This window comes from Podarcis bocagei, assembly GCF_964188305.1.
Source record: "Podarcis bocagei genome assembly, chromosome: 8".
NCBI classification, from domain to species: domain Eukaryota; kingdom Metazoa; phylum Chordata; class Lepidosauria; order Squamata; family Lacertidae; genus Podarcis; species Podarcis bocagei.
In genome coordinates, this window is record NC_138133.1 from 82,290,087 (window position 1) to 82,308,223 (window position 18,137).

Sequence of the window (18,137 nt, forward strand, 5' to 3'; positions counted from 1 at the left end):
CATAGCTAAACCATATATCCTTTCGCACATATTATGCACATGAAATATATGCGTTATCCATCTCCCTCTCTCATTTAGGTAGAAGGACCATTCACAAGGCAAGGTCAATTCAATGAAGGTCACTTCTGATTAAGTAGGCATGTTTAGGATTGTACTCCAACAGCCATCCAGAGCAAGGTAGGAATGGCTTGTGCCTAAAAGATGGCAAAGGAGGTGTTAGGTAGATACAGGTAGGGCCATGGTTCATCTACAGGAAGTCCCAGGTTCAATCCTTGCCATCTCCAGGTGGAGCTGGAAAGGGAGACCTATCGGAAAATCTGAAGAGTCACTGTCTTCAACAGAGTCTTCAACATTTTCATATCTGGGCCCCACCTTTAGCCAAAACATCACCATTATTATTATTATTATTATTATTATTATTATTATTATTATTATTATTACCATATATTTGCAAAGTGGCAGTACTACTGCTGTGCCTCACCTTAGATCAAGTTGCAATCAAGTAGTGGGTCCTGGTGACTCACCAGTTGAACCAATAGAGGATACTAAGCTAGATGGACCAACGGTCTGACGTAATATAAGGCAGCTTCTTGTGGGTAATTTGGGTGCCACCACTGAGAAGGTCTTTCTCTAGTACTTATCCACCTAACCTCCAAAAGCAGGAGCACCTGGAAGAGGGTCGGTGGACCGGTTCCATAGAATAAGTTTGTTGGATGGTATAAAAGTGTGCAATGCAACCTAAATAGTTTCTGGTCCAAGCTGACCCACACAATTATTTGCAAATTAATGGGCATCATGTTATAGTTCAGCCTCTCTTTTCTACTCTGTAAAACTCCATTTGCATGAGTGGCGTTACATAATCCATAAATAGGCATAATGCACGCATGCACACGCACATATACATCTCCAGCTTCCATTTGCAATAAGTTGTGATTTTTCTCAGCTACTTCTTTCCTGTGCCAGTGGGGCTTGCTTTCTGCAAAACCCAAACAGTTTAATTAGCAATGCCAAATGTAGATTAACAGTCATATTATGGGCAAATCATCTGATGGATTGCATTGTTGATTCACACTACGGTGCTAAATTATTACTTTGCAAACATTTACACAGTGTTTACTGATTAATGGTTGTAGCCATGCTAGCTAGAGGGAAATCAGTTATTCATTTGCAAGCCTGAGGGAAATCAGGTACCCTTAATTTGACATGCAGTGTTTCATTCAAATCCTTTATTTGTTTACTTGATGTTTATAATGGATGCAAACATTTGTGTGTGTGTGTGTGTGCGTGAGAGTGAGAGTGAGTGAGAGAGAGAGAGAGAGAGAGAGAGAGAGAGAGAGAGAGAGAGAAGTTCCTTGGCACTGCTTCATAGGTCCAGCTTAAAGATTGAAAGAGGACAATGACAGTTGCAACCATTGTGACTCAACAACAGGCCCATGGATGCTTAGTTCAACTTGTGTATGGGCTATACCATTTCAGTCTGCAGGTGGAGGCTCACATCATCTGAATGGTCCTCCTTCAAAAAACCATTCCCCCTTTGCTTAGCAGCAACCTGAGCCCAGTAACTGCGAAACAGTGCATTGAGAGAACAACACAGCTCCCAATGAAACAGATGTTTACAAACTCACAGAAATGCCACCAAGACAGTTTCCCCCGCAAGCTCGTAGAAAAGCTGGCCCTACACCACAGGCGATGCAGGATGGGACAGTCAACAAGCCCCTGGGCCACATTATCCAGGACCGCTAATGAACGCACCCCAGCATCCTCAAGGAGCTTATGGAGCTCCCCCAGGTCAGTGAGAGCCAGTGTGGTGTAGTGGGTAAGAGCAGTGGACTCGTAATCTGGTGAACTGGGTTCGCTTCCTTGCTCCTCCACTTGCAGCTGTTGGGTGACCTTGGGCTAGTCACACTTCTTTGAAGTCTCTCAGCCCCACTCACCTCACAGAGTGTTTGTTGTGGGGGAGGAAGGGAAAGGAGAATGTTAGCCGCTTTGAGACTCCTTCAGGTAGTGATAAAGCGGGATATCTAATCCAAACTCTTCTTCTCTTCAGGTCAAAGATATGCACGTCCTGTAACTTGGATGCCAGCTCCACCTCCACTTCCCAACTGCCCCCCGGGACTGGAATATTTAAGCCAGATTGATCAAATGATTATTCATCAACAGATTGAGCTTCTGGAAATCATCATTGGCTTTGAAACCAGCAACAAGTATGAAGTAAAAAACGCTTGGGGGCAAATGGTTTACTCGGCGATTGAGGACACCGACTGCTGCACACGAAACTGCTGTGGAACATTGCGGCCATTTACAATTAAAATCACGGACAACGTGGGCCAGGAAGTAATTGAGCTCCAGCGACCTCTCCGGTGCTCCAGCTGCTTGTACCCTTGCTGCTTGCAAGAGCTTGAAGTCCATGCCCCGCCAGGCACCCCTGTGGGGTATATTAAGCAGACGTGGCACCCCTTTCTGCCTAAATTCACTATCCAAAATGAACTCCATCAGGATGTCCTCAAAATCACTGGGCCCTGTATAGTGTGCAGCTTGTGCCAAGATATTAATTTTGAGGTGCTGTCACTGGATGAGCAGACAGCGGTTGGAAGGATTTCTAAGCACTGGAGTGGCTTTCTGAAAGAGGCCTTCACCGATACTGACAACTTTGGAGTCCAGTTCCCGTTGGACCTTGATGTTAGAATGAAAGCTGTCATGCTGGGGGCCTGCTTCCTGGTGGATTTCATGTTTTTTGAATCCGCGGGAGGAGGCCGGCAGAGAATGGGCGTCTGGGGTTAGGCCAGGCTACCGCCTTATAAATGCCCTGGAGAAAGTCCTCTGGTTTCTTCTGTTTTTGCTTTGCTTAGATGGAGTCTTAAGCCTGCTCACAAGAGGGTTTTGTTTGTTTGTTGAAACCAGGTTTTTTTTGTATTGTTGCTGCAGCTGTTGCATCTATAGAGGCAGAATATTGTTAAAGTTAAAGGTAAAGGGACCCCTAACCATTAGGTCCAGTCATGACCGACTCTGGGGTTGCGGTGCTCATCTCGCTTTATTGGCCGAGGGAGACGGTGTACAGCTTCTAGGTCATGTGGCCAGCATGACTAAGCCGCTTCTGGCGAACCAGAGCAGCGCTCGGAAACGCCGTTTACCTTCCCGCCGGAGCGGTACCTATTTATCTACTTGCACTTTGACATGCTTTCAAACTGCTAGGTTGGCAGGAGCAGGGACCGAGCAACGGGAGCTCACCCCGTCGCGGGGATTCGAACCTCCAACCTTCTGATTGGCAAGTCCTAGGCTCTGTGGTTTAACCCACAGAAGCACCCTAGAGTCCCTGTCAGGTGGGGTATAAATTCATATATAAGAAAATGATGGTGACTTTGTGTACATAAGCATTATAGTAGCTAACACCCCTGTATCTTATCTGTGGCTTTATTTCCAGTGTAGCAGTTGCTGTATTACTGCTGCTCCTATACTCATCTAGCCAACTTTGCTTCATATCCCAACTGACTCTCAACTGTCTCCTCCCTCGTATTCAGATTCTTAGCCAATCCTCCATTCCAGCTCACTCTCTCCCCCTCCCTAATTCTATTATTATACTTACCACTGCAGGGGTACCTCTGGTTAAGAACTTAACCTGAAACTGTTCTGAACCTGAGGTACCACTTTAGCTAATGGGGCCTCCCGCTGCCACCGCGCGATTTCTGTTCTCATCCTGAAGCAAAGTTCTTTACCCGAGGTACTATTTCTGGGTTAGCGGCGTCTGTAACCTGAAGCGTCTGTAACCCAAGGTACCACTGTATTACAATATCGACTTATTTGCTATCAATGTACAGTACTCATGCTTGGACGCGTGAAACCAACCACCTGTCTCCTTGATCCTTGCCCATCCTGGCTAATAGCAAGCTGGGAAGGGCTGGGTGATGGGCTCTGTGGGGTGGTGAATGCTTCCCTCTGTGAGGGAACATTCCTAGATCCGCTGAAAGAGGCGGTCATTAAACCGCTTCTTAAAAAACCATCTTTAGACCCGGCCAGTATGGCCAACTATCGCCCAGTCTCAAATCTTCCATTCTTGGGCAAGGTGATTGAGCGCGTGTTTGCTGAACAACTCCAGGCACGCCTGGAGGATGCGGACCATTTGGATCCCTTCCAATCGGGATTCAGGCCTCATCATGGGACTGAAACTGCCTTGGTCGCAGTGGTTGATGATCTCCGGCGAGCTACGGACAAAGGTGAGAGTTGTTTCCTAGTTCTGCTGGATCTCTCAGCGGCCTTTGATACAATCGACCATAACATCTTTCTGGACCATCTGGAGGGGCTGGGAGCTGGGGACACTGTTATACAGTGGTTTCGCTCCTTCCTCCTGGGCCGTGTTCAGAAAGTGGTGGTGGGGGATGAGTGCTCAGACTGTTTGGGCCCTCACTTGTGGGGTGCCTCAGGGTTCCGTCCTCTCCCCCATGCTTTTTAACATCTATATGAAGCCGCTGGGAGAGATCATCAGGGGGTTTGGACTGGGTGTCCATTAATATGCAGATGATACCCAGCTCTACCTCTCTTTCAAATCAGAACCAGTGAAGGCGGTGAAGGTCCTGTGTGAGTGCCTGGAGGCGTTTGGAGGATGGATGGCGGCTAATGGATTGAGGTTGACTCCTGACAGGACAGAAGTACTGTTTTTGGGGGACAGGAGGCGGGCAGGTGTGGAGGACTCCCTGGTCCTGAATAGGGTAACTGTGCCCCTAAAGGACCAGGTGCGCAGCCTGGGAGTCATTTTGGACTCACAGCTGTCGATGGAGGCGCAGGTTAATTCTGTGTCCAGGGCAGCTGTCTACCAACTCCACCTGGTACGCAGGCTGAGACCCTACCTGCCTGCGGACTGTCTCACCAGAGTGGTGCATGCTCTAGTTATCTCCCGCTTGGACTACTGCAATGCGCTCTACGTGGGGCTACCTTTGAAGGTGACTCGGAAACTACAACTAATCCAGAATGCGGCAGCTAGACTGGTGACTGGGGGCAGCCGCCGAGACCACATAACACCGGTCTTGAAAGACCTACATTGGCTCCCAGTATGTTTCCGAGCACAATTCAAAGTGCTGGTGTTGACCTTTAAAGCCCTAAACGGCCTCGGCCCAGTATACCTGAAGGAGCGTCTCCACCCCCATCGTTCTGCCCGGATGCTGAGGTCCAGTGCCGAGGGCCTTCTGGCGGTTCCCTCATTGCGAGAAGCAAACCTACAGGGAACCAGGCAGAGGACCTTCTCGGTAGTGGCGCCCACCCTGTGGAACGCCCTCCCATCAGATGTCAAAGCGATAAACAGCTACCTGACATTCAGAAGACATCTTAAGGCAGCCCTGTTCAGGGAATTTTTTAATGTGTGATATTTTAGTGTTTTTTGGTTTCTATGGAATCCGCCCAGAGTGGCTGGGGAAACCCAGCCAGATGGGCGGGGTACAAATAATAAATTATTATTATTATTATTATTATTATTATTATTATTATTATTATATTATATTACATACGTTATTATATGCAAACACTGGAACGTCGCAGAGACCCCTCCATCTGAAGTTGGCCCCAAGGGACAGATTTGGGAAGGGGATGATTGTGTGTTGCACGCTCTGCTTCCCAGTGATATCTGGTGTGGTTCTGGAGAACCCTAAGACTTCTGGGGGAGTTCAATGTCCACACAACCACTGTGACTCAACAATAGGTCCATGGATGTTTAGAACTTAGTTCACCTTAGTATCATTCCAGCCTCCTGGTTGGAGACTCACATCCTTTGAATGGTCCTCTGTTGCAAAATAAGTAAGTCCCACCTCCTTGGGCAGCAACCTGAGCCCAGTAACAGTGAAGAAGGCACATTGAGAGCCTGGCATGGCTCCCAAAGAAACAGATGAACACAGACCCACAAAAACGCTACAAATACATTTCCCCACAGAAGTTAGAAAAGCTGGCCCCAGACCACTGAGAATGTCTGGACACGGTGTACAGAACAGCGCTGATGAGCTACTTTATCCAGGAGAGCTGATGAGCATAAAGCAAGGTTATCCCGGAGTTTATGGATCTTCCCTATCTTGTTGTAAGCTAAAAATGGGTGATGTTTGCATCCCCCAGTCTGTAACCTGGATGCGGGCAACCATTCCAGATCTCAGCTGTCCTCCCGGATTAGAATATTTAAGTCTCTTGGATCAAATAGTCGTTCACCAGCAGATTGAGCTTCTGGAAATAATAATGGGCTTTGAAAATTGCAACAAATACGAAATAAAAAATGGCTGGGGGCAAAGGATATACTTGGCAGTTGAGGAAACAGACTGCTGTGCGAGAAACTGCTGTGGAGCGGCATGTCCATTTACAGTAAAAATCATGGACCGTGTGGGCCAGGAAGTGATTGAGCTCCAGCGACCTCTCCGGTGCTCCAGCTGCCTGTACCCTTGCTGCTTGCAAGAGCTTGAAGTCCATGCCCCGCCAGGCACCCCTGTTGGGTATATTAAGCAGACGTGGCACCCCTTTCTGCCTAAATTTGCAATCCAAAATGAACTCCATCAGGATGTCCTTAAAATCACTGGGCCCTGTGTACTGTGCAGCTTGTGTCAAGATGTGAACTTTGAGGTGATGTTGTTGGACGAGGAGACCAAGGTTGGAAGGATTTCTAAGCACTGGACTGGCTTTCTGGGAGAGGCCTTCCCCAATACCGACAACTTTGGAATTAAGTTCTCGTTGGACCTTGATGTTAGAATGAAAGCTGTCCTGCTGGGGGCCTGCTTCCTGGTGGATTTCATGTTTTTTGAATGTGCAGGAAGAGGGCAGCAGAGAACGGGGGTCTGACAATAGACCTGGAAGCCGCTTCGAAGAAATGCCCTCGTGTTGCTACTTCTACTTTTCCTTTGCTAAGATGGAGCGTTAAGCTGGCGAATAAGAGGGCTTCTTGTTAAAACTACTTATTTTTGAATTGCGCCTGCAGCTCTTGTACCTATCGTGGTGGGACATTCCAATTTATGGGTGCTGCTCTAGAATTCATAATGCATTGAAATGGAAACACTTTTTTTAAAAAAAAATATACAATTAAATGTATGTATTTTTCTGTCTATGAGTCACACCTGGCATCTTTATGCAGAAGGTACCTCCTAGTCTGATGTCCTTTGGCATCAATTGTCAGATCTATTAGTATTTCTGTGTGGTTATTATTGACTAGCTGGCTGTGTGTGGAGTGCCACTGTGTGTTCAATGTGTCCGGGAAGTGTTGGGCTTGGTGAGAGTGTGGGTGCCTCTTCTATTTCAGTGGCCATTGGGGAATTTCAGGAGGGTAGGACCTGAACCAATGAATTCAAGTTACAAGAAAGCAGATGATTCTGACTAAACATCAGGAAGAACTGTCTTGATGGTTCAGATAGTCTAAGCTGTCATGTATGATCTAGAGGAGATTCCTGTATTGCCTGGGGTTGGACTCGATGGACCTCACAGTCCCTTCCAACTCTACAATTCACTGATTCTATTATCGCCCTGTGCCTCTCAGTCTCAACCTGGGTTTCTCTCTTTCTCCTTCACCATAAATTGCCACAAAGAGAGGCTACAGTGCTGTATATCCACATATAACCAGAGGGTTTTCCAGCCTCTGCCATAATGGAAGCAGATGAACAACTCGAGTCACCTTCACAATGGTACATACTCTCCTAGGTCATAGAGTCCAATCACTTATTTTTAAAAGCTCACAGTGGCTGAGCTTGGCTTATTTTCCTTCAGGTCCTCAGTGGGCAACAGTCTTGGACTGCAGTGTAATGTTTAATCTGGCTTCCAATCTGGATAAAACGGAAACAATAAAGGCATTTTTGCAGGACTTCTTCGGCAAGGAAGGAACTGCAAGTCTTTCCTTGCCACTGTCTCCTGTTGGCAATGACAACTGCCACCACTTAACAAAAGACCCATTAATAAGTAGCTCTCGGTCCAAATTCCTCTGAAGTGGCAAAATTGTGTGACAGCAGCTGCATATTTTGGTTTTCTGGCATGCCCCCTGCACTCACCTATGGAAGATCCCTATCTAACTTCTTTCTTTCCCATACAGCTGGGGTAGGTAACTCTCACAGCCTATGGGCCACATCTGGACCCCCTTTCAATGTTTCCTGCCCAAACCTTTACTTCTAAGAATATATCTTCCCCTTCAAAAATATGTAGCGTTGGTTGCTAGTACCCATGAGAGTCTGGAGCAGAAGCAGACTCTAGTAGGTGTGGTAGATTTTTTCTATCTCTGTGGCAAGAGTCAGGATGTTGCAGCCCAACACAGAAGTTGGCTTGCAGCAGTGGAGAGCTGTGTCATGAGCCATGGACAGAAAATAGCGACAGGATATTGAATCGCCTGGAGTTATCAGAAGAGGACACAGAGCCAAGGCAATAGAGGGAGATGAAGGAATACAAGCCAAGTGTGGAATGGAGGGAGCGACAGAGAGGAATCTGAATACAAAATGGAGGCTGGAGGAGAAAGGTGAGAGTGGGTTTGGCTGAGAAGAAGAGGGAGGAACAAAAGCAAGCAGGAAACTGAAATATACTTGGAGTGGAGTGTGGATTTCATGCTCTTTATTCAGCTCATAGTAGTGAGGAACGGAAGTTCAACTGAAAAGTCTGCTTTATATACATTATTTACACAATGGGCTCCATGTGAGTGGCTAATTCTGGGATTCTCCTGTAGGCCAATCAGGTTGTGGATTCACTTCCACCTGGAGTGGGATTGGGTGGCTCCTGCGGACCAATCAGACTGCTGCATTTTGGATCCTATTCAACTCGTTACATAACAGAAATCTCATTGAGAAGGCTGTCTGAAGGTATCACACAATGAATTAAATGTTGTTGCCTTTTCAAAAGGGCTAAACTTTGCTCCCCGGGTATCCTGCCTTCCAAATACTGGAATGCCTCAGGTTAAAATTTTCTGTTGCAGGCAGCCAAGATTCATTGAGGGACACAGACACACACATACACCACATCACAACAGGAGATGACTTTGAGCACGCAACAACCGGGACTCTTGAATCTTATTACTGGGCCAGCTTGGTTGGGGCTGCCCCAGCCTACAAGTGGTTTTTGTGGTGGAGCTCAATGACCCTTTAAAAAAAGAAGGAAAGATTCTTCACCGCTGCCTCATAGGTACAGCTTCGGAACTGATAGCTGCAGTTGCCATTGTCCTCTCTACCGTGACTCAACAATAGGCCCACTGATGTGCAGTATGTGGTTAAAACTCTGTATGGGCTGCATGATTTCAGCCTCCAGGTGGTGGCTCAGCCCACCTGGATGACCGTCCTTCACAAAACAATCTCCTCCTCCTTGGGCAGCCCACTAACTGCAAAGAGACACCCTCAGAGCATGGCCTAGCTCCTCAAGAAACAACAGATTCACGCGGACCCACGGAAATGCCACCAAAACAACCCCCCCAGCGTGGCCCTACACCACAGGTAGCATACGGATATGTCCCACATGCCCCAGGAGCTCAGCCCGTTCACGGTCAGGCGCTTCAGGGCGTCGTGTGGATGCCGGCTCCAATTCCGCCTCCCAACTGCCCCCCGGGATTAGAATATTTAAGCCAGATTGATCAGATGATAATTCAGCAAAAGATTGAGCTTGTGGAAATCATAATTGGCTTTGAAACCAGCAACAGGTATGAAGTGAAAAACGCTTGGGGGCAAAGGATCTACTTTGCAGCCGAGGATACCGACTGCTGCACGCGACTCTGCTGTGGAATGGACCGGCCATTTACCATTAAAATCATGGACAATGTGGGCCAGGAAGTGATTGAGCTCCAGCGACCTCTCCGGTGTACCAGCTGCTGTTTTCCGTGCTGCTTGCAAGAGCTTGAAGTCCATGCCCCTCCAGGCACGCCCGTTGGGTATATTAAGCAGACGTGGGATCCCTGCCTGCCAAAGTTCACTATCCAAAATGAACTCCAAGAGGATGTCCTTAAAATCACCGGGCCCTGTATAGCGTGCAGCTTTTGTGAAGATGTTCATTTTGAGGTGCTGTCGCTGGATGAACAGACGGCTGTCGGGAGGATTTCTAAGCACTGGACTGGCATTGTGAAAGAGCTCTTCACCGATACTGACAACTTTGGAGTCCAGTTCCCATTGGACCTTGATGTTAAAATCAAAGCTGTCCTGCTGGGGGCCTGCTTCCTGGTGGATTTCATGTTCTTTGAAGCTGGAGGAGGAGGAGGCCAGCGAATGGGGGTCTGGGGTTAGGTCTAGCTGCTGCCTTATAAATACTTTGGAGAAAGCTCTCGCGTTCCTTCTCCTTTTGCTTTGCCAAAACGGCGCATTAAGCCTGCCCGTAAGAGAGAATTTCGTTAAAAGCACCGTTAGAAATTCGCCAGCCACCGGGTGCATTTTGCACCTGGCTATTGGCCTCTTGCGACCAATTGACCTACATCTCCGAAATCTGGTGGCTCATGCCTGGGGATTCTTGGATCTTGACTGTTTTCACACACTAGCAACACATCCTGTAGAATTCTATCCGCTATGTTTTATCTGCACAATCATAATGAATTTCAGGAACCAAAAAGTCACCTTGAAAAAATACGACCTTTGAGCTGTCTGGCTCCAAAATGGCAACTAGGCATTCCATTTTGGCGACTGTAACCCTGGTTTAAGGAGCCATTTGGCACCTAGCTGACATATCTTGAGTTTCTAACACTGGTTAAAAGTACTTACTTTCTTAAAAAAAATATGGCACATATATATCTGCTTATGAGGGCTCTCTAGAATTAATAACACACTGACATGTATTCTTATTTAATTTTTTGATACAGTTATGCCTTTTACATACAAGGGGAAGCCCTCCCCTGTGCAGGCGGAGTGTTTACGAAAGGGTAATAGAATCATAGAATGATAGAGTTGGAAGGGGCCCTGAGAATCATCCAGTCCAACCCCCTGCAAGGCAAGAATATGCAGCTGTCCCAGATGGGGATCAAACCTGCAACCTTGGCATTATCAGCACCATGCTCTAACCAACTGAGCTAAGTCCCTATGGACCAATGCATGGGTGAGAAATGGGAAGTCCCAGTGCCTTGTGGCTGTTAAGGCAGGGATCATACCCATGAAAAGGATAATATAAAGCCAACACAAAAAGATATTATTTTTGGTTTAGGACATTTTGCTTAAGTCAGATCCCACCTATAGTCACCAGAGCCGTCTTTCCCATTGGTGTTAGTGGTTCGTTGCGCCAGGGCGCCAGCGTCTCAGGGGCACCCTAGAGAGTGGGGGAGCTGCGTGGTTTGCCGGCAGCCTCCCCTTTCCCTGCATGCCTGCCAGCTGTGCCCCACCAAGTATATGGCTGGCAGATGTGCAGCTTCCTTCCCAAGCTTCCGCGGGAGGAGCGAACCCCGCAGAGGCTTAGGACTACTGCAATGTGCTCTATGTGGGCTACCTTTGAAGGTGACCCGGAAATTACAACTAATCCAGAATGCGGCAGCTAGACTGGTGACTGGGGGCGGCAGCCGAGACCACATAGCACCGGCCTTGAAAGACCTACATTGGCTCCCAGTACGTTTCTGAGCACAATTCAAAGTGTTGGTGTTGACCTTTGAAGCCCTAAACGGCCTCGGTCCTGTATACCTGAAGGAGTGTCTCTACCCCCATCGTTCTGCCTGGACGCTGAGGTCCAGCGCCGAGGGCCTTCTGGCGGTTCCCTCATTGCGAGAAGCCAAGTTACAGGGAACCAGGCAGAGGGCCTTCTCGGTAGTGGTGCCTGCCCTGTGGAATCCCCTCCCATCAGATGTCAAAGAGATATACCTGACATTCAGAAGACATAATAATAATAATAATAATAATAATAAATTTTATTTATATCCCGCCCTCCCCAGCCACAGCCGGGCTCAGGGCGGCTAACAACAATCAAATAATAATCACACAATCTAAAAATATTTCATTATAAAAATTAATTAAATCAAATTGATGGCAACCAATTAAGCAGAATTATGTGCAGGTTGCCAGAGGAGGGAGTCAGGCTGCGCCCTGACCAAAGGCCTGGCGGAACAACTCTGTCTTGCAGGCCCTGCGGAAAGATGTCAGGTCCCGCAGGGCCCTAGTCTCTTTTGACAGAGCATTCCACCAGTTTGGAGCTGCAGCCGAGAAGGCCCTGGCTCTAGTTGAGGCCAGCCTAACCTCTCTGAGGCCTGGGACCTTGAGGATGTTATTATTTGCAGACCGTAGGTTTCTCTGTGGGGCATACCAGGAGAGGCGGTCCCGTAGGTACGAGGGTCCTAGGCCGTATAGGGCTTTAAAGGTTAAAACCAGCACCTTAAACCTGATCCTGTACTCCACCGGGAGCCAGTGCAGCTGGTATAATACCGGATGAATGTGGTCTCGCAGCGAAGACCCCATAAGGAGTCTCGCCGCGGCATTCTGCACCCGCTGGAGTTTCTGGGTCAGTCTCAAGGGCAGCCCCACGTAGAGCGAGTTACAATAATCCAGTCTGGAGGTGACCGTCGCATGGATCACCGTGGCTAGGTCAGGACGAGAGAGATAAGGGGCCAACTGCTTAGCTTGGCGGAGATGAAAAAATGCCGCCTTTGTTATAGCTGTAATCTGCGACTCCATAGAAAGGGAGGTATCGAAGATTACACCCAAACTCTTAACGGCCGGTGCTGGCACTAATTGCACCCCCGCAAGAGATGGGAGTTGCCCCCTCGATCCCATATCGTCCCGCCCCAGCCAGAGGACCTCTGTCTTCGAAGGATTTAACTTCAACCGGCTCCCACGTAACCATCCAGCCACAGCTTCCAGACATCTGGTCAGTGTGTCTGGGGCCGAGTCAGGATGGCCATCCATCAACAGATAGAGTTGGGTGTCATCAGCATACTGATGGCAACCCAGCCCAAAACTCCGGACAAGCTGGGCGAGGGGGCGCATAAAGATGTTAAAAAGCATCGGGGAGAGAATTGCACATCTGAAGGCAGCCCTGTTCAGGGAAGTTTTTAATGTATTTTTAACCTTTGTTGGAAGCCGCCCAGAGTAGCTGGGGAAACCTTTCAGCCAGATGGGCAGGGTACAAATAATAAATTATTATTATTATTATTAGGATGAAAGCTGCACACAGCTTCCCTCCCAAGCCTCTGCATCTGCTAAAGACGGCCCTGCTCCAGGTCATTGTCCTCCTCCTGCTTCCTGGCGAAAGGCAGCACGCAGCCTTCCCAGGCTGCCTTCTCGGGCGCCTTGACGCTGGAGAGCATGTCCGCCAGCATGTTTGATCGCCGCCACTATGCCAGATATCAAAGCAATGGGGGAGGCAGAGAACATTTTCCACCACCCCCTCCCTTGTTTTGGAGTTGCCAGGGGTGTGGGTGTGCCAGAGGGATCTTTGCACCACGGCGCCGGATATGCTTAAGACGGCCCTGATAATAATACATAGTACAGTGGTACCTCGGGTTACATATGCTTCAGGTTACATTCGCTTCAGGTTACAGACTCCGCTAACCCAGAAATGGTGCTTCAGTTTAAGAACTTTGCTTCAGGATAAGAACAGAAATTGTGCTCCGGTGGTGTGGCGGCAGCGGGAGGCCCCATTAGCTAAAGTGGTGCTTCAGGTTAAGCACAGTTTCAGGTTAAGAACGGACCTCCAGAACGAATTAAGTACTTAACCCGAGGTACAGTGGTACCTCGCAAGACAAATGCCTCGCAAGACGAAAAACGCGCAAGACGAAAGAGTTTTCCGTTTTTTGAGTCGAATTTCCCTATGGGCTTGCTTCACAAGACGAAACGTCTTGCGAGTTCTTGCGAGTTTGTTTCCTTTTTCTTAAAGCCGCTAAGCCGTTAATAGCCGCTAAGCCGCTAATAGCCGTGCTTCACAAGATGAAAAAACCGCAAGACAAAGAGACTCGCGGAACGGATTAATTTCGTCTCGCGAGGCACCACTGTACCAACATAATATTTCCAAGCCCTAGGTCAGGTTTGAGGACTCCACAGGTAAGTTGCCCAGCACGGGGGCTAGTGCCTCCCTCGGGGATCCTTCAGAGTAGTCCAGTCACCTCCCCTGATGGCCTGCGTTCCTCCACTGCCTCCCTTAACTGGGTTGCGCGGCAGTGCTTGTGAAATGACAACGGTGGGTTCCACCAAGATCTCACAGAGCACATGAGATGCAGCAAGACTTCTGTGAGATCTCGCTGGAAGCCTGCTGCTGCCGCTGCTACAGCAGGTAGCAGGTCGCCTGCAAGGTTGCCGCCTCTTGGGTTTCTGCCGTCTGAGGAAACCGTCTTGAGCGGGCCAGCCCTGCTGTTGGCCTTTGTAGTGATCCTGTATCGAGGGGTGCCACCTTTGTTCTGGCAAAATGCAGGGTGGGGCAATTGGCGGACCACCCACCCCCAATCTGGTGTTGAAGTGACTTCAAAACAACCCATTACAATCTATTGCAGCCTAACAGGATGGCCCCTCTGGAATTTGTCCCTCACACATGTGCGCGCGCACACATAAACATGAATTTGTTAATCTCTCTGTGCTTGGCTACCCAGAGTTTAAATGCATGACCTTTCAAACACCCTTTCAAGCACATGCATTTGGAGAGGACCCCTAACTTGGCAGAGGGAGAGAAGATCTGAAATACAGGACAAAAATTGCATCAATACAGGACGTAGCACTTTCCACTGAAATACAGGATGGTCCTATATTATACAGGACCGGTGGCAACCTCTATCATGATCCCCATTAAGTTTACCAGGTTATAGAGAAGAGAGCCGAGGCTGCTGTTTAGTCCCCTCTGTGCAATGCTTCTTTCAGCACTGTGTCCTTGAAAAGCCAGAAGTGGAGGAAGATAACTAAACCTGAAATTCCTTTCAAAGGGGCATTTCACATGCACACACCTTTCAAGGACCTGGTGCTGAAAGGAGAGCCACTGAGGCAAACAGCCCTGCATTATGGCATAACCTTTTAGAAACCACAATCCACCAACAGATACTGTACATGATGAATGAAGGGGACCATAGTTCGCAAACCATAATACCATCACAAATCTGTCGGTCTTTAAGGTGCCCTAAGATTCCCTGTTGTTTTAAAAACCAACAATCAGAACAATTCCATACAGTGGTACCTCGGGTTACATATGCTTCAGGTTACAGACTCCGCTAACCCAGAAATAGTACCTCGGGTTAAGAACTTTGCTTCAGGGTGAGAACAGAAATTGTGCAGCAGCAGCAGGAGGCCCCATTAGCTAAAGTGGTGCTTCAGGTTAAGAACAGTTTCAGGTTAAGAACGGACCTCTGGAACTTAACCCGAGGTACCAATGTACTTCAGACATGGGGAACCTGCAGCCCTCCAGAAATTGCTAAACGACAAAGCCTAGTAACCCTTTAATTTTCACATTTACACCAAACATGCAAAGAATGAGGCGAATCCTCGCCCCCGTTTCAATTTTCATAGTAAGATCAGTGCCAGCATTTTGTACACGGATTTAAATGGTACTGGTTGAAGTGGGTTGTGATTATTCTAAAAAAAATAAAATCAGATAGATATATATGCTTGAAGCCACATACTGTTAAGGTTGTTTACCCCTAGGCACACAGAGCAGGAAGTAAGTCTCAAAAACTGCAGTGGGCCTTACTTCTGAGGAGACACCTATAGTATTGAGCTGCAAACAGCCAAGTTGGAGGGCGTAATTCCTGATAAGGTGGGCAGAAGCAAAAGAGGACATGTCTCCTGTATCTTGAAAAGCAGCGCAGAAAGGGGAATATCAGCAGTGAAGTTCACTCTTCACAGTTGTTAAGTGTGCAGGAGCTGCTTCCCCTCTTTCGCCTGTTCTGATCACCTTTCTTACTAAGTAAAACTGATTTCTAAACCAACAATGCCCCTCAACTGGCAGCCAGGATACTTTCTTTACATGGTACACTCTGCACTGCAAGCATTTACAATGGGAACTAGGTCATATGATTTGGGGGGGGGGGGAGAGAAAAACTAACTTGGCATGTCAGCATCTTTAGTTTACCATGACAGATAAAAGTCTGATCTTGGAAAGCTGAGATTCCCCCCCCCCTAAAAAAAACAACAAACAACCAAAGAAGAAAACAAGACCACTAACCATATAAAGCCGCTTTGGGGTGCACACTTTCCTGGTGGTAAATCTCACCGAAAACAATCATACTTATTTTCCAATAAACATGCACATTATTCAAATATTTATCACATCTGCCACATCTTTGCACATATTTTCGTACAGCATTGCCATTGATGCGACTTGTGTATCCCGCTTAAATCTTTTCTCTCTGCGGATAAAAAGTTCCCATCTTAATGGCCTCTGAAGCAACCCTCTTACAATATTGCTATCAAGAAAGCATCTGACATGGTAAAAAATCTTGCAGACCTGGAAGAGCCATGTTGCCAGTTGGTAAGACTCCACCAGCAGCTTATCCACCCAACAAGCGAGACTGTGGACTGTCACTGTTGAGTGCCTGTTAGCGCTTGCTTCCTGCAGCCGAAAGAGCGATGGGTCTTCGAAAGAGCACTGAAGAGCTTGCTTGTTTCCTTTTGAAAACAGACTGTGCAATAGGAAGCACAGAAGCAGAATGAGGTCATGTTTCCTGCTAAGTCTAGCTTCGCATCACAAGCATTCTTTCTGAAGAGTCCGTTGCAGATTAGAGATTAGCCCACTGGAGAATTCAGATGTTAAGGTATCTTCAGCTATGAATAGAAGGGTCTTGCTTGTTGCATTGTTCTTGGCAAAGAACAAATTTCAGAAACAGTGGGAGGTGGTAGATGAGCAGTTTACTAGGTCCAAGAGAAAGGTCTGGTTTGGATGAGTTACTATCAAAACAGGTGTCAGTGAGAGTGGTGTGAGGGGAGAGATAATCTGAGAAATAAAGTGATATTATACATGCATGCATTTGTTGTCTTGTGCCCTGCTTCACATGCCACTCCCTCATGCCCACCTCCACCTGTCAGGAAAAGAATCATTGCTGCTCAGGGATGGGTGAATAATGACAATTTCAGTTTTTCAATCTTTATTTTGGTTTTTCACAATTTGCAGATTCTTTTTTTTTTTTTTTAGTTCCCTGGCATTTTAATGTCAGTTTCTCCTAAAGTTATTGATTTACATATTTTTGCAAGCAATTTTCCCTAATATAATGTGGTTTTTGCATTCTACTCCAATATGTACATTTCTATGCTATTTTGCTTAGCCTATGCATTTTCTGTACCTGTTACATGGTTGGGAAATGCATTGCAGAATCCAGAGATGTGCACATTTTGAAGGATGTTTCAGTTGGTGCGTTCCTTCAAGAAGTGTGAATTAGGTGGATTCACCCTCAGACTGAATCAAATTTCTCAAGCCCTATTGCGACCCCAGAAACGCCAGCTCTCAACATAAGCATATGACAATTAGAAAACGTGCAGATGAACAAAAAGCAAACAGTGTCATGAGGAAAGGAAGAGTGTCATTCTCTTTGGGTGCTTCCACATCAACCTGCTTCTTTGCTATTGACACCATTTGCTCAGTTTTATTCAGCCAAAATAATCCCAAACTGCTACATTTCCAAGGTTTCCATGTTGTCCTCACCCACCACCCTTCAGATTAAATGCAATTTAAAAATAAGCACAATTGCAGCGCAGATTGTCTGTTATCCAATTGACTTAGGATGGAGGAGTGGCTGGTGATTCTGCCAAATCCTGCTTCATCAACCCCAGTAGCATTTTCACCTGTCCACTGTTGCTGCTACATTAAACAGAAAGTGAAACTGATAAAAGCTACAGTGGTACCCCGCAAGACGAACGCCTCGCGAGACGAAAAACTCGCAAAACGAAAGGTTTTTTCGTTTTCGAGTTGCCTTGCAAGACGAATTTCCCTATGGGCTTGCTTCGCAAAACGAAGCTTGCCCCGCAAGCTCCAGGGACAGCGGGAAGCGCAGCGCGTCTTCCCCGCTGTCCCCGGACCTCTTTTGAAGCAAGGGGCGGCAGGGAGAAGCGATCTTCTCCCCGCAGCCCCTTGCTTCAAAAGAGGGTACAGAGCAGCGCTTCCCCTCTGTCCCCGGACGGTCTCCATAGGAACGCATTGATTGATTTTCAATGCATTCCTATGGGAAACCGTGCTTCGCAAGATGAAAAACTCACAAGAAGAAAAAACTTGCGGAACGAATTAATTTCGTCTTGCGAGGCACCACTGTATTGCTCTTCTTAGCAGTGAAGTCAGAATAGTCTGGTGCCACTGTT

General features: G+C 47.4%; 2 protein-coding genes and 2 pseudogenes across 9 annotated transcripts in view; 3 read left to right on the forward strand and 1 right to left on the reverse strand.

Annotated features, from left to right (window-relative positions):
- TMEM71 (transmembrane protein 71) overlaps window positions 1-16,443 on the reverse strand; it is a 33,808-nt gene extending 17,365 nt beyond the window's left edge. For all 5 annotated transcript variants that reach the window (XM_081205150.1, XM_081205147.1, XM_081205149.1 and 2 more), the window contains exon 1: window positions 16,297-16,443. In XM_081205150.1, the coding sequence (XP_081061276.1) occupies window positions 16,297-16,309 (13 nt within the window). In that variant the 5' untranslated portion in view covers window positions 16,310-16,443. The remainder of the gene's footprint in view (window positions 1-16,296) is intronic.
- LOC308593004 (phospholipid scramblase 1-like) lies at window positions 72-2,818 on the forward strand. 2 transcript variants are annotated; one of them, XM_081205169.1, is made up of 2 exons: window positions 72-177; window positions 2,048-2,818. In XM_081205169.1, exon 2 carries the CDS (start codon window positions 2,077-2,079, stop codon window positions 2,779-2,781), a length of 705 nt encoding a protein of 234 aa, XP_081061295.1. In that variant the 5' UTR covers window positions 72-177; window positions 2,048-2,076; the 3' UTR covers window positions 2,782-2,818. The 2 variants fall into 2 exon arrangements, with proteins under 2 accessions (XP_081061295.1, XP_081061294.1); XM_081205168.1 differs by lacking the exon at window positions 72-177 and adding an exon at window positions 1,458-1,788.
- On the forward strand, window positions 5,500-7,060 carry LOC308592959 (phospholipid scramblase 2 pseudogene; annotated as a pseudogene). The gene has a single exon. The product of its transcript is annotated as a phospholipid scramblase 2 pseudogene (transcript).
- Window positions 8,940-10,229, forward strand: LOC308592995 (phospholipid scramblase 1 pseudogene; annotated as a pseudogene). The gene has a single exon. The product of its transcript is annotated as a phospholipid scramblase 1 pseudogene (transcript).
- Window positions 16,444-18,137: the final 1,694 nt, after the last annotated feature.

Excerpts from the sequence above, each read along its gene's own strand:
- LOC308593004 (XM_081205168.1), top strand. The coding sequence starts at position 1,743 with ATGAACGCACCCCAGCATCCTCAAGGAGCTTATGGAGCTCCCCCAG. Across the intron at positions 1,789-2,047 it reads AGCTTATGGAGCTCCCCCAG|GTCAAAGATATGCACGTCCT; the intron begins GTCAGTGAGAGC and ends TCTTCTCTTCAG.